The sequence below is a fragment of the Xiphias gladius genome, chromosome 2 (genome assembly GCF_016859285.1).
Source record: "Xiphias gladius isolate SHS-SW01 ecotype Sanya breed wild chromosome 2, ASM1685928v1, whole genome shotgun sequence".
Classification (NCBI taxonomy): domain Eukaryota; kingdom Metazoa; phylum Chordata; class Actinopteri; order Istiophoriformes; family Xiphiidae; genus Xiphias; species Xiphias gladius.
In genome coordinates this window covers 8,459,123-8,474,580 of record NC_053401.1, presented here as the reverse complement: position 1 = coordinate 8,474,580, position 15,458 = coordinate 8,459,123, and the positions used below count along the sequence as shown (strand labels likewise).

At 42.6% G+C, this 15,458-nt stretch overlaps 1 protein-coding gene across 1 annotated transcript in view; it reads right to left on the bottom strand.

The window, feature by feature from the left end:
* tmtc2a (transmembrane O-mannosyltransferase targeting cadherins 2a) overlaps window positions 1–10,216 on the bottom strand; it is a 56,169-nt gene extending 45,953 nt beyond the window's left edge. Inside the window, exon 1 of the mRNA XM_040151618.1 lies at window positions 9,850–10,216. Coding sequence (XP_040007552.1) covers window positions 9,850–9,932 — 83 coding nt within the window. The 5' untranslated portion in view covers window positions 9,933–10,216. The remainder of the gene's footprint in view (window positions 1–9,849) is intronic.
* Between the last annotated feature and the right edge of the window lie 5,242 nt (window positions 10,217–15,458).

The following is a 15,458-nucleotide window of genomic DNA, read 5'->3' as shown; positions in this document are numbered from 1 at the left end:
TAAACAACACAGCTGTACTGAGACTTCCACACTTCCTCTATCTGTATTATCTGCTGTGGTTCTCCGCCTTTAGGCGCTTATCAGGAGGAAACAGGAAGAGGAGAAAGGCTATCTCCCTCCGCAGACTAAATCAAATGGATGGGAATGAAATATGAACATAGTATACGGCCTCTATACATTTATAAATCCAGAATGAGCGAATTTGGAAAGATGACAAAAAGATAATATTATACAGGTGTATGAAACTTGAGACATTTTATCCGTGTACAAAAGAGGATTTTGATTGTTGCTATTCACTGGCTGAATTATACCCATCTAAAATACCTTATTGTACTTATGACCCCCCACAGGTTCTGTTCCGGCAAATCCTTTTAGAGACTGTCATGCTACGAAGACATTGAAGGCAAACAATTACCAGCTGTATCACACTTGAGTGGCACAGCTTCCAGTATAATCACTTCACTCCTCCTACAACACAATAGCAAACACTATAACGGTACATCTGATCTCGCCTGTACCTTAAATCCCTCAGTCCTCACACCAACTCCCTCAATCTCCCCCTCTCAGGTTTTTATGAGGTGAGAGGCATATGCTGATTCTCCCCCACACACTGGGCACTCTACAGTTGGCCCAGTTCTGACCCAGAAAGCTTTATGCATATTAGTATATTTTACATGAGTTAGCAGGAGAAGCCATGCGTGGAAATGGAAACAGTGTGTGCAGTGCTCAGCTAGGGTTCAGCGCCAAGGTTGCCGAGCTAATGAATCCCTATCGGTTTTGAGAAGCGCCAGGCACTTAAAATTATAATTAAGGCACAGCACAGTCCCAGTATCAAATGCTGAAATGAATTGGAGTTTCACCACAGCTTGCACAGCAAAAGATTTTTACCTCGTCATATTATGAGTATTTATCAAACTGAAAAAAAAAAAAAAAAAAAAAATTTCAAGAAAAATTTTCATTTTATCTTCAGGAGCAATTTATTCCAACTCTGCTAAATGCATGAGGCTTATGGAAAAAGTTATTGCATCTGGTGATGATGACAGCAGTCGGCTTAAAATGTTGGCGGAGCTCAAACAGCCATTATCTGCATACTTCAGGTGTAGCTTTCACTGAGGTCTTTACTTGTAAAACTATTTTTTAGTCTGGTAACCATTAGCAAAATTAAAAGAACTGTTCGATATTTTCAGAAACACACTTTTTTTTTTTTAAATGTCATTGTCTGTTTAATCTGTATACAAATAAAAATGTCTACATGGCAAGTTGTAGTTTAACAGGGAGTTCCAGTGCATGCTGCAACTTTTTCTTTGCAACCAGTGACTTGCTGGAGTCTTTGCCGGTTGCTAACAAACTCACAGTGATGACAAGACTCGGGGATGTCACTTCGCCAGGTTCCTTGTCACTGTTTCTCCCTGCTGCCAGTCTTTATGCTAAGCTAAGATAATAATCGCCTCCTGGCTCTAGCTCCATAGGTAAGACACCACTTCAAGAATGGTATTGATCTTCTTATCTACCTCTCTGCAAAAAACTGTTTTCTCAATTATTTTGTCAAACTATTTGTTTAAGTTCAGCCTATGCAAACACATCAGCATCTCATGTCAGATGTTGCCTCGACCAGCTCAAACCCTTTCAGCTTCCACCTACCAAACACCTTCCACTCACCTGACAAAAAACGCAGGCACAGCTCTAAGATCATACAAACCACAGGCATGAGAGCCGAGCCCGCTCCATCAACCAGATCATTTACACCATCAACTACTGACAGCTTCACCATCACCAGGGAAAGGCTGTCGGTGCACATGAAAAACACAGACACCCTCCTCATGCACAAACAGACCCCTCCAGATTCCGAGGAACTGGCCGATGAACGTCAGAACTCACTTTAGAGTACTTTTCACAGCCTGAAGTGATCTTTTCACAGTCTGAAGTGATGCCGGCTGTTGTGAAATATGAGCTCTTTGTCAAGTGTAGCAAAAAAACACACGTCTGATTTTCTGTTCTGACAGCTGTTCACTGAAAGACGATGCTCAATTGGTATTGATTGCGAAAGGTAGAAAGAGTAACTGCTTTGGATTCGCGTGATCCCTAGCTTGGGTTTGGTTTTGTATTACGCCCCAACTGCTCTAAGTTGTTTTAGAAATCCACCTTGTAGTTTAAAGAGGGAAAGTGGATGCCAGTTTCCAAGTGTAATCTAACACCCCAAAAAAGAGCTTTGCTTACAAAGTGAGTTTTTGGTGCTGTGGCAGAAATTCAACCCCATGCTGCTGAACAGTTATAAGGGGTCTCAGTAAGACAAGAGCAGGGCAAACACACACATGCAGTTGGCCAGATAAGAAACTTGTGAGACTATGTTTTAACCACTTTATCTGCGGTTCTGAGTATTTCTTCCTCCCAAATCCAGCATGGGTGTTACATGACAAATGTACGGCTTCGGCATGTGTGTGTTGCAGGGTGCTGGCAAACTTGTCCGTGGATACCAGTGTTTTGGGATCCACATATGGTGTGTGTGCAGGGAGGGTCATGGGACTGAGGTTTGGCGTTGATGTCTTGGCAGACGGGTGGGTCGACTGCAGCCATAAGGGCCAGCCAAGGGTTAGCAACAGCCTCAACCAGCTTCATGCATCACTGGGACCCAGTGGGACAGGGAGGGAAAACCTAAAAATAAACAAACCCATCTCCTCTCAGTGTTTGTGTAGTGGGTCCTGAGGCAAGGGTTCTGTGAAAGTATTACATGTATTAAGTCTGTCATGTAACATGCCAGCTGCTAGCGGGGGTATAAGGAATCAAACAATGACTGCAACTAACAATTACTACTATTATTGCTCTATCAATCAATGAATTGGTTAAACTATTTTAAACAACACATGGTGCTATGTATTCTTTCTTCTGACAACTTTAAAATTAACATTATTTGGCCTTCTATTTTGGACAGTCTTTACACAGATACCTAGACAGCAGGCTTTGCTTTATTAAAATTAAGTTTATATCTATGAATACTGCCGGAGTTAATCGAGTACACACAAAAAAATCAGGGGTTAAATTTCTTTTTTGCATAGAGTAACCTTGTAACTCCAAGCCTTGGCTGGAAGGTTTTCCGATAATCTGACTATTGCAAAACTTTCAAAAACTCCCTGGAAGTAACTGTAGTAACAGCTAGGAAGGAAGATGCCTCAAAATCAAAATAAGAGCCCCTGGCATCGTCCTCTGCATCATTACAGCAGGGACACTGGGTGGGAGGAAGCATCAAATCTTCAGCATGTTCTTGAGTCAAAAGTTCAAGTTGGCAGACTTGTACACGAAGGGGATTCAGCTTATTATGACAATACATTTCATAAAATGTTTCTGATAGAAAAAAAAATTGCCTCGTGAATGCCTCACTACCCTTTCATTATGAAGAACAAGCCATGCAAGCGATTGTGTTTGCCAGAAGACTGTTTTTCCTTGACCTTTACGGATTGTAAAAGCTGGAGCACATCCCAGCACAAGAAGATAGGCTTTAATATTTCATCCTCTTTCTTCACCACAACTACTGTCATTTTTTTCCTTAAGCTTTGAACTGGACACCATTATAAACCCAAAGAGAAATTCTAATTCACCCCATTCAACATACTGGTTCCTCAAGTCTTCATTTGTGGCTTTCAAAGCAGCTTCAAAGCCCCAACATCTGCAAGGTTGACCACTAAGTGCTCATGTGGATTAAAGAAGCTAGTATTCAAAATGAGACTCTTTGCTCTCACTTTCCTATTGTTTGAATGGTAGTCTGAGCCTTCCACCCCAAATCTGAGGAAGCTCCGGACTGCAAAAAAAAAAAAAAAAAAAAAAGGATCAATAGCAACACGGTTTTTTATGGCCAGTGAGTTAAAACACGTTAATGCTTCATTTCAATTCTCACCACCAAAACATTCTTTTCATGAGGTCCGTCCGTTTCTCCTCGAAAGCATATAATCCTTAATGTATGTGAATCTGGTTAAAAGCTTCTTGCCTCAAAATCATCTCCAATTACTATTCATAAACACTTTTTTTCATCATTTATCCACAACATTGTTCATTTTAACTTTCTGCTTGTCTTTAGGCATTGGTACTCACGCCTAAAATGCTTACAGTGAAAATTCCTCCTGACAGGCACAAGCCTTTTCACCTCAACTGTATTAGTTACTGCTCACATGACTCATTCAAAGACATTTTGCTCACTCATTTCATTAGCCTACTTCTTCCCTCAATATTTATGTGCTCCAAGCACACAGTGTAACTTAAACAGCCTCAACACAACTAGGGCAAGTTTTAGATAATAATTCCGCTAGAGGCACTGGAATTTCTCCCCCATTTCTCTCCTCCCAACCCAATCGGTCGAGGCGGACGGCGGACCACCCTGAGTCCTGTTCTGTTGGAGGTTTCCTTCTGACAAAAGGGAGTTTTTCCTCTCCACTGTCGCCAAGCGTTGCTCATGGTAGGAACTGTTGGGTCTCTCACTATAATATTGTAGGGTCTTGACCTTACTCTGTAAAGTGCTTTGAGATAATGTAAGTTGTGATTTGGTATGATTTGGTATAATTTGATATATATATATATATATATATATATATATACAAATAAAATTGAAATGAATTGAATTCTTGACAACAAGACTGAGCCGAAACCTATCACAATGAGCATTGGGAGCACAAACGCTCATTTTATATATTAAATAACAGATATAATTCAAAGGTGACACAAGTCCTTTTGGTGGAACATGATTAAATACAAGTATCAAATGTACTCAGTGATGTTTGTTAAGCCAACAGTTACAACACTATTGTGGTTAAAATCCTGTTGTTTCAAGACATTCTGTTCAGCAGTATTTTGGGGGGTGAGCTTGTTTTACCGGCAGCGGGTTTAAGAGTTGATATCAATTTTCAACTCTGTGTTCGGTAGACAGACTGGTCTGGGAAATGTTAGCTTGGTGCGGGGAAGTCAGCTAGCCTGCCAGGAACAGGCCTTCTGGTAACTCCAAAGTAATCTTGCTTCATCATGCTGTCTTTTTAGTTTTTTAACTAGCTACTGGTAAGCCTACAGTCAGGACTCGCCTGGTTTTCTTCGGAGAGGATGCATTGACTAGAGTTTTGTGTGTTATCAGGGCTAAGTTAGCTGTTGATGGTCGTTAAATACCTCAAACTGCTTGCTGGCTTCTTGTTAGTCCCCACTGACTCTAATCCTGCAGGTTAAACCTGCATTAAGTACATTTTGTCTGGTTGGAAGCAGTGAAAACAAGAGGTAAACACAGCATGACATTTATCAGGTGAACATGTTACCAAGTTACCTGTTTATGAATCTAGCAGACACGGAGCAACATCAGCATTCATTTGTCATTTGTCATTCAATATTCCCTCCCCTTTTAGCCCTGTTCTAGTGTCCTGTCTTAGTCAACTCCCGAGGGGGAATATCTGACTCTGTAGCTCCTAAATTCTCCATTATGTTCACCAGCTAGCCACTAAGTTTCCCTGTCGGAAGTTGGATGCTACGAAGGTAACATTACGGTGGGTTTATCAGAGCTTTTCAGCTGAAAAAACTCATGAGAGCTGTGAGACTGAACCAAAACAGTAAAGTTATGGGCCGTAAAACCAGGAAATTGAGCTGGAAGAGGCTATATAGAGCTTACTGCAGAGTCAGGTGATAATTCTCTATAGGCTCATCACTACAAATTACCCATTTCAATTATATTTAGACATCCGATCCATTTTTAATATAAAAATATTTTTACTTTTGATGTTAAGTATCTAGTAAAGTAATGTAATTACTTTTTCAAGGGGTAATAAGTAATGAGAAACTGATTAGACTTCTCGTGTTACCTGACCAACACTGGCCGTATGGTATAAGAAATCTAAGTTAGGAGCCAGTAGCAAAGAGACAACCAGAAACACTAGTGAAAAGTGGCCTCCTGCTTTAAACCAATTACATTTACTGCTTCTTATCTCAGTAGCTGCTCATACATGCATATGGACATTCCTGAAAAAATAATGCTCCTTATTAACTAGGCATTCTTCCACTTATTTGCTAAATACAGATTTATTTGCGGCACAAATGAAGGTTGCAAAAATGACCAAAATAAGGATGTAAGAAAACAGTTCTTTCCGTGTTTTTTACGTTCTCTAGGGGGTTTCACTTAGATATTGTTTATATTTATAGTCATATTTTGTCATATATGTGTTCCAAGGGGTTAAACAATGTGTGCACCATTTACATTCATAAAGGAAACTGATTAAACTGATCAATTCAAAGCACTACGGTTTTGAACTAGGATGAAAGGGTAATTCTTTAAGACAATCCCATACTGATGCATTTATTGGTTAACCTCAGAAACTAAACTAGAGAGGTAACAGATGCTGCAACCAACAGACTCTGTGATCCTCTGCTTCATTGTGGCACTTCTCTTGAGCCACTACTCTGTGTCACCACAGTGTTATTTGTGTCAAATTTAATATTTTAAGCTGCTGTTTCGGCTGAACATTTCCAATTCTTAATAATGAGATATAGAATGAAACCAAATTTCACAATGCTTATAAAGCAAATGTGCCAATCAGTGAAATCCAAGCTTCACCAAACTCTTCTAAACCCAGATGCTTACCAGAGATTAAATTGTTTTGCTCTTCTGAAACAAAGAGGGACGATGTTTTCACTTCAATCCCCTAAGGGACCACAATGCATTTCTGAGTTGCACAGAGAGACTGTGACGTGATTGGGGTCACAGATGTTTTGGGATACACGACTCTGAATGCTGAAAGCCACTGAGGATGCATTTCATTTCGCAATGTTGCCTTTTTTATCTCTTGTCCTTGCTTCAGTTTTGGTGCGAGTGAAAAATGCTCCTGTGTTCTTAGGAAAGACATCCATTACTGAGTCAATTTGTCAAAAGGTGCTGTTAAAAACCAATATCATTGAAATATCTGCCTCATGCAAAGCCTCATTTGTTTACCTGTCAAAGACCTTAATGATGAGTATTCAAAAGAGAGTTCAGAGGTTACGGTAAATGTATTTTCCAATCTATGAACACAGCACCACAGCAATCAATCTAAGAACCTGTACAAACATATCATCACTGTGAGTAAATTGTTTAAGATTATTTAAAAAAAAAAAAAAAAGGTCTGCCTTTACATTTGGCTAAACCCGAGAAAAGTCTGCCTGAAAGCCAGCAGAACACATCTCGATTTTTTTCCCTGATTAAAAAATGGCCTGGCTCAAGTCCCTTCCCCGCTCCTGTAAAACGTAGTCATTTCACACGCAGAGGCTTTTCATTGGGATTACCACTGGCCAAGACAGTGCTTGGCCAGGCCCTGAGCAGTGCCCAGGAAAAACACTTGACATGATTGAAAAAGCAGAGAGCAGTCGGAACATCCCCACAAGTTGGAGTGCACGGACATAGAGGAATTATCCGCTTCGCCATCTCGTCTAGGATGTTAAGAGCTGCATGTGACGTGTAACAAGAATTTGGTTATAGGTTGAAAGGTCAGACAAGATCATCTCAGTGCACAGTAAAGGACAAATGTAGAAAAAACAAATTTGTCAACAACCAAGATAGTTTTAGACCAATCTAGTTAGAACCAATCTATTACTGCAGCTCTCCTCCACTTCAATCTTTCTCCTGCCTTAACCCCTTTGCTCATAACTCTCTTCTAATCCCCAAAGGAAGAGACCGGGAGCGCACGACTCTTGACCCAAAGCGAGGACCCCCGTTTGATGAACGACCATGGAGGGTCAGACCTCTGATTGGTACTCAGTCTCCTCCATCTGAGAGCGCTGAACCAAAAAAAAACGCCAGTGTCTTTTCCCCAGAGTTTAAATTACCATGGTGACTTTGATCGATACACGGCACAGGCGGAGACTGAACTTTGTCTGAGGGGATGGAGTGCAAGCGTAGGCCGAAGCAGGCATGGCAGCACCACAGGCAATCTGTCACCGAAGGGCTTTCTGACAACCTCGCAGTGTCCCAGTCACGTGTGCGCACGGTGCTGATGGATGAAAAACCACTGGGCGCTTTGTGGGGATTCTTGGTGAGGTGTGATGAAACGGGAGACGGCATACGAAGCTCATTTCTACCACCACTCTATGTTTCTCCACAACATGTCCTCCTCCACCTCCACACACACTCTGTCTTGCTCAGGCACAACCCACAGAGGGCTCACTGATGGTGCTGAAAAGTAAACTGGGGGCGGGGGTGCTTCGACCTTTAAGTGTCTGGAGATGCTTACCAGACTGAGCTGTGGACGAAAGGGGGGGGGGGCGACCTGTTCACTGTCTGTTCATTCTTTTAATCTGCGGAGAAATCTACCGCATACCTTGCATATCAGTAGTTTTCACCCTGTGATTTAAGACTTGATAACGGCAGACCAATTAATATCAGTTTTGACGGAGCCAAAACCCCTCATGCCCCTATACAGCACTTTAGAATCAACAGAGAACTACCAGTCCAGTTCCTCTTTTTTAAAAGGGGAACAGCTGTGGTGCGGCTACTGAACATTTACAGCAAGGGCGATTATAGATGCATATCGCCTTAGCATAGATGTAAGGAAGGCCCACTCACCCAAAAAAATAAATTATTAAAAAGATAACAACGTATTTTTCTAGGCTTGCGATGCAAAGGAATCTGACAATAAAGCGTCAGCTAATCCCTGCGAGTCAAAAGTGCGGAATATTTCACAAGGAGATGCAAAAAAAATAGAAAAAAAATCCGAAAAAATAGATGTAGTTTTATGTAATTTACGCATTTTTAACGCAAAAATATTAAATATTCTTTCGTGTGAGGATTTAAAGCTTCTCTCTGATTTTTTTAAAATTGTTTTCTGACATTTAATAAACTAACTGATTAACTGATTAAGGGATAAACTAGTCAGCAGATAAATGGATACGGGAGATCATTTTAGATGCATGTTCTTCTCTTTTCCCCTTTAGTCATCCCGTGATCCCCTCAGATTTGCCCTGGGACCCCCTCGGGGAGCCCTAACCCTCAGGTTGGCAGCCACTGGTCCTTACGAATCTTGCTGATATACAGAATATTCACAGGAGTAGATATGGTGGATAATACCTTCTTACATGAAACAGATTTTTGTTCATAAAAGTTTTTTGTCTTTTTTCTTATGATGATCACTACTTGAAGTCGTGTTTTGTCCACCTTCTCCTTTCTTTCCTGCGGTACCTCACTGTCCGCCTGAGGTTTCCACTAAATGTCCCACCCCGGCATGATATAGTCTTGACGTGTCTATTCAGCTGTTTGCAAAAGCCATCTCCCCCTGTTCGAATCGGCTGGGTCCCCCCCCCCCCCAAGGCCCTGGGCTCTATTATACCAGCCAAAAGTGCTTCTGCGTGTGCCTCGCAGGCGATGGGACCCAGGTTAGTCCTGGTTCACAAGGTGCTGAACTTCACCTCTTTGGCTGTTAGTCACAGTGTTGTCTCCATGTGGACATTCTTCAACCACTGCTTTGACATAAAATAAAGATTCTCTGTCCTCTTTGCATGATTTTAAGCCCACGAGGGAATATCGGATGGGCAATGTAGGAGAGAAGACATTGAACGTTGAGTGAAGCCACATGAACTCAAAGAGCAGTTACAGGACAACACCAGTGCCGGTATGTGTTGGTTACATTACTGCAATTCATCGCTCGGCTTTCAGTACACTCCCCTTCCCTCTGCGCGTCTCTGCGCCTTCGTCCACAGCCTGCAAATGAGCGGCGGAGTCGTTACAGGCTTACGGACGAAGGCACATGCGGCCGGGCGAGCGGAGGGCGCAGCGTCCCGTCCGCCCTCCGCTCGCGCGCGAGAGGCATCAGGAGGGGGGGGGGGTTGACAAGTGGAGGAGCGGACGGCGATGGGCTAAGGACCTACCTGTCATCGTAGCAGAAATCTGCGTCCAGCGTGTTCAGATAGAGACCCACTGCCACGGCGGTGCACACCAGCTCCGTGATCATCTCTCAAAACCGAAGTGGGAGAGGAACAGGGAGAGAAATGACTGGAATCAGGTCCCCTCCTCTCTCTCCTTCGCAAGTCTCTGTGTTATTGTGCTCTCAATTCAGCCGCTCGGCAGCGCAGCTCTCCGGACAATTCCCCATGACATGCGAAAGGTGTCAAAGTTCCCCATATCCCCTCTAACCCATGGCGTCGAGGGACGGGTCGGGGGTGTCGGGGTGCGAAGCTATCGCCGGGTCGGGCTCGGAGCCGTGCGCATTTCTGTGCTGCGCTGTCCTCGGCGTGCGCATCCCTGTGCCTCGGCTCCGGAGAGAGCAGAGTAGGGAAGACGCGTGTGGGTTTCGGGGAGGCCGAGCATGCGCACTGGCCTCCGCACTGGAGCCCGAGAGGGAGCGACTTGGAAACAAGTCATGCTGCTTTCACGCTTGCTGATGAACCATGAATTCAACGGGAAGTCAGGCATGAAATTATAACTGTAGCCATTGCAACCCTTTATTTTGATATTGATATAAAAATCACCATTTCTGTGCGCAGTAATTAATGTATAGTGACCTTTATGGGATTTTTTTTTATGGCATAACATACAGTATAAATACAGGGATTTAACTGTGCTTTAGACAATTCTTTGGATTTATATTAACCTTTGAACTCTTGAATTTTGAGTTTTATTCATTCGCACAAAATCAAACAAAGGACAACAACGCCAAAAAAAAAAAAGTAGCCAACTCAAGCAAAATAATACAAAACAATATTCACAATGTAAAAAAAAATGTAGAGTATACCATTCAAATATATAAATAGAAGACACTGGTTAAAGTCTTTTTAAAACATATCTGTGCTTGGTATTCATTCATGCTGAGGTGTAATGCTAAACAGCCAAGATGGGGCTGCTGCTGCTGCTGCTGCTCATAACACATTATCTCTAACCCCAAATTAAAAATATTGATTCATTTGCCCTATGCCAGCCCCCCCCCCCCTTACTGTCTCCCCGGAGAGGCTAAGACTGAGAGACCAGGTCTGACTGATGAACTGCCGCTCCCCGCCCTGTGGCGAGCATGCACATGGGGGCTAGTTTTGGAAACACGCAGCCTGGACCGACGCCTGTCCCACAGCCGGGGCTCCAAGAGGATAAATCCAGCGCGGAGCAGCCGAGAAAGAAAAACAGATGGTTGGAGAGGGATGTATAGAATGTAAGGGCTTCCGCTCCCCATGGGTAAGACAGTGACGAAGAATTGCAGGCCGAGGTTAGAGAGTCGTTTTGTAACCGTAGCCCTGACTCTGAACGAGACTTGACCTCAACCTTGTGCAACCTGTTGGACTATGGGAAGGCAGGCTGCTGTGTTTTTTGTCCCTGAGACTTATGTTGAGGTGCTTCCTCTTCTATAGCATTCATCAGTGTCGGGGGGTAACAAATGAGAGTCTTTGTTTGGGTTGTAAGAAGAAACTCCGTCCTTCTGACAATTTGTCTGTAGGACAGCCTCCCAATGTGGCCCTCTTGTTGTGTGTGTGTTCACAACATATATCCACACAAAGCCACACTCACAGGCAAACACACAAAGCCTGCAAGATGAACACTGCACCCTCTCTCTGCCCCTCGGGGACAAGGGCTGCTCTGTGTTGCAGCAGCCAGCGCAAGTGATTGAGGGATTAGCGAAGGCAAAGCAGGATAAATATTCCTGTAGTAGCCTATAAACAGGCCCGGGGCAATACAAACACATTACAGGAGAAGAAGTGTTTACTCCCTGTTGACTTATTACCTGCTGTATCCCCACCGTGGAGGAGCAGAATGAATCTATCGCTTGGTCTTTAGGTGTAAACTGGTAACAGTCCTAAATAAAAACATCCACAACATTTTTTTGGGTTGTAGTTCCAAGTTTTAATTGCACCTAAAGTGGAAGCTGAGGGCCCCGACGAGATGACGACAAATCACTAGGCGTTGCGTGCAGTGTTTGCCCTCTAGGTTTCAAAAGTAAAGTCTAAATATTTGTCATATTTGATGAATGTATTTTTCTTCTTTCACGTCCTATCTGGTTTATGCTGTTTAGGCAGTGACAGTCATTCAAAGGGCTTATAATTTACAGCACATGGGTTTTTCTCATTTAAACCAGATTTTGTTCTGCCCGTCGAAAAAGCTAAGCTATGAGTATTAGCTGCCACTTAGCTTAGCTCAGCACAAAGATTGGAAAGAGCAGGGGGAAGGTAGTCCGGCCCTGTCCAAAGGTTACAAAATCCGCCTACCAGCACCTCTGAAGCTCACTAATTAACACGTTATGTCTTGTTTGTTTCATTTGATCTGTGCAAAAACTAAAGTGTAAAAACAACACGTAGCAGTTTTAAGAAGGGTTATGTTCTGGACTATTTCTTAGTAGTTTCCTGAAAACTACAGTGGTTGCAACTCGCATAGGGCTATCCGTTTCCTCCTGTTTCCGGTCTTTATGCCAAGTTAAGCTAACCTGCTGCTGGGTGTAGTCTTATATTTAGTGGATCGCTACGAGAACGGTGTCAATCTGCTCATCGAAAGCGGTGTCCAGGGACAAAGCGAATCTCATTTTCGCCGTGCGCCATTCGCGCGAACTGGACCGCTGGATGCCCCAAACAGCCAATGTCCCAAGTGTACAGCTGTATCTGTAACGGCGTGTCTACAACAAACGTTGTTTAGCCACGTTTTTCAGTCGAACACGTATGACTGAACAGCGATGGTGTGTTGGGTTCTAGGCACTAAAATCCACTTTGCATTCTGTCTGAACACATCGTAACTCTTAGCAAGGAAGCGAATAAGTGTGTTTCCCAAAATGTTAAACTATTCCTTTAAGCATCATTACACATTTTCATTGGTTATTTTGCAGAATTATCCAATAGCATGGTTTAAAATGCATTTTTTATGTTTTGTTTTTTTTAAACAGATCATAAGTTAATGCTCCGGCAAAGTTCACATGTCCAATTCAAGAGGCAAAAGGCAGAACTCACCAACAGGACAGCTTTTAACAACATAGTATATTTCCATTGACGTTGATATTAAGCGATTTCCTCTCCCTTTTAAGCCACACAAAGCGGGTAATGGTAATTTCCCCGTGCTATTACTCAGGAAACACTGCTTCTTCACCCAGCAGATAAACATCACACAGGAAAGAGATAATCACAGCTGGAAGGGCCAGGCCCGGGCCCTGGCTTCACATAAATAGCCCACTGGTGGTATTAATATCAATGTTGAAGCGCAACAGCCTAAAATCAGGAGCCAAATCAAATCCACCCTGGTTTGTGGAACATCTGTAACAATGTCACCACCTAGTTCTGCCCAGGAAGATCAGAAAATGTATCTTTGTCTGGAAAAAGAGGGGGGATTGATAATTATTTGGGTTTGGCGCTGTATTAAGATGGATAAGTTAATGAGTGTTTGTTATTTTACATTTACTGTTAAACCACACTAATGCTGTTTTAAAATGGCTCGAATAGTGGTTAAAAAGGTCAGTGGATTGTAGTGTTTCGGAAGGGAAAACAGAAGAAAAACGCAGCTTGTGAAAATCAGATACAAGAGATAAAATAAAGCACCGTATAAGATACAAATTAAAATGTTTGGATGCTCTAACCATAAAAAGCAGCTGCTCATGATATCGCACTACTATGTGTAAAAAATATGATGTGTTTTGGAGTCTGAAGTTGCCCTGGAGAGGAGGGAATAAAAGCGGAGAGATGCTAAACTTGACTGGTTAAATTACCTTAGAGGCTTTTTCTACTGAAACTATGAGCTTCCTCGGTTAGAACCAACAATGCTACACTCCTACATAAAGATCCTGGACGTGGGCCGTCGTAAAACGAATCATAAAATAAAATTGTCGTAAAATAAAACCAATTTATACAACTCAGAGCATTTTCTTACATCAGGAAAGTCTTTAAACCCAGCGAGTGGCTTATTCTACATGACAGGGAAGCTTTATATAAATTCATCATCTTAGTGGTCTTCCACTTTAGTTTCCCTCTGTCACATCCATTAAACATTTCAGTTTGTTACAGCGTGCCGTGCGAACTGTGTCAGGATGTGTTTTACAATATGCTGGGATTGTACGAGCCTCAATGACCCTTCAGCTCACTGAAGATATTTACATACTCTGGATTTATATTCTTCAAACTGTTTATCAGATTTAGGTGTCTTTCAAACCATGTCAGTTTAATGACCAAACCAAAGTGGCTTGGTGCTTTAATAAAATAATACAGGGAGAAATAAAGAATTACATTTGTTTTCCAATTACATAGTACTTTCTATGAGCCACACTTAACGATGTTCTAGTTTTTTCTGGCTATTTTCTATGACTTGCCAGATGTTTTAGATTGATCTAATTTGATATTAATCTGGATAACATTACAACAACATGAGCGAGATTAATGTACAATATGATTCGGAGAGACAAGTATTATTATTCAGAGTACATGATCGTGTTTCACACTGAAAACAGCAGTTGTCCGTTCTCAGTCAAGGGATTCAGGGTGCAATGTTTGAGGCTCAGGGTCAAACATTTACAGGGCTTGACATGCCTGTTTACACTTCCCACTCCGACAGGTGTAAAATACATTTTTTTTCCCACTTGCCTCTCCAGAGAATAAATCTGCCGTGACTTGGGGTGATAACAGCAATTTCGATCTAAAATAAGCAGTGTGTGCCCAACGCAACGTCCAGCCAAATCCCCTCTTTCTCACGAGCAGGGCATCTGGCGGAGAAATACAGCCGTCTTCATGCCAATGATGATGGCAGCCAGTTTGGGCCTGGGACAGTTAAAAACAGGACAACATGATGATCCTGCTCAGATCGAGGACATCAGGACAGCGTGCGTGGGAGTGGAGGTAGAAGTGAAGGTGCGTTTGTGGAGTGTGTGCGAATGTGATGCTGAGACAAGACCTTTTAAAAGGCTTTGTCACCGCCGTGCTTCCTGAGAATTAACCAATGACCACTTAAACTAGCCCATGTGTTTGAGTCATGTCTTTGAGTCTTCCACAAGAAAGGGCATTCTCTCAGCCCGACACACAACATTCAGCAGTGAGTTAATTATGTAAACATTGTTTAAAAAAATCTTCAAAAGGCAAATGTGGCTGCCTCCCTGTTCGTGAAGTTGGAGGAACGTTGATCTGATTTTTTTCACATTTACAGTAGGAGGGTAGCAGGAACTCGTGTCACGTGCAAACACCACCGTGGGAACCAGTGATCGCAGCCATGGGGTGAAGTGTTTGACGCACTCCGCTCACTTCCCCGCCACTTCATCTCATTCCTACCTTGCAATGATAGGTCATTTGAGGTGGGATTGCCTTCCCCACTCGGACTATTTATGTCTCCAAACCTTCATCACATCCTGCAACATGTTTTTCCTGTCTTCTGTTATGTGCAATGTCAGGAAATTGTAGTTTACCTACTGAATTGCCTGGATAGCTTTTGCTGATGTCTTTCCTGAGTTTGAATCTGAGGTTGCATTTTTTTGTGTTTGTGTGTGTGTGTGTGTGTGTGTGCTGAAAGCAATCCTTTTATCATGTCATTTTGCTTG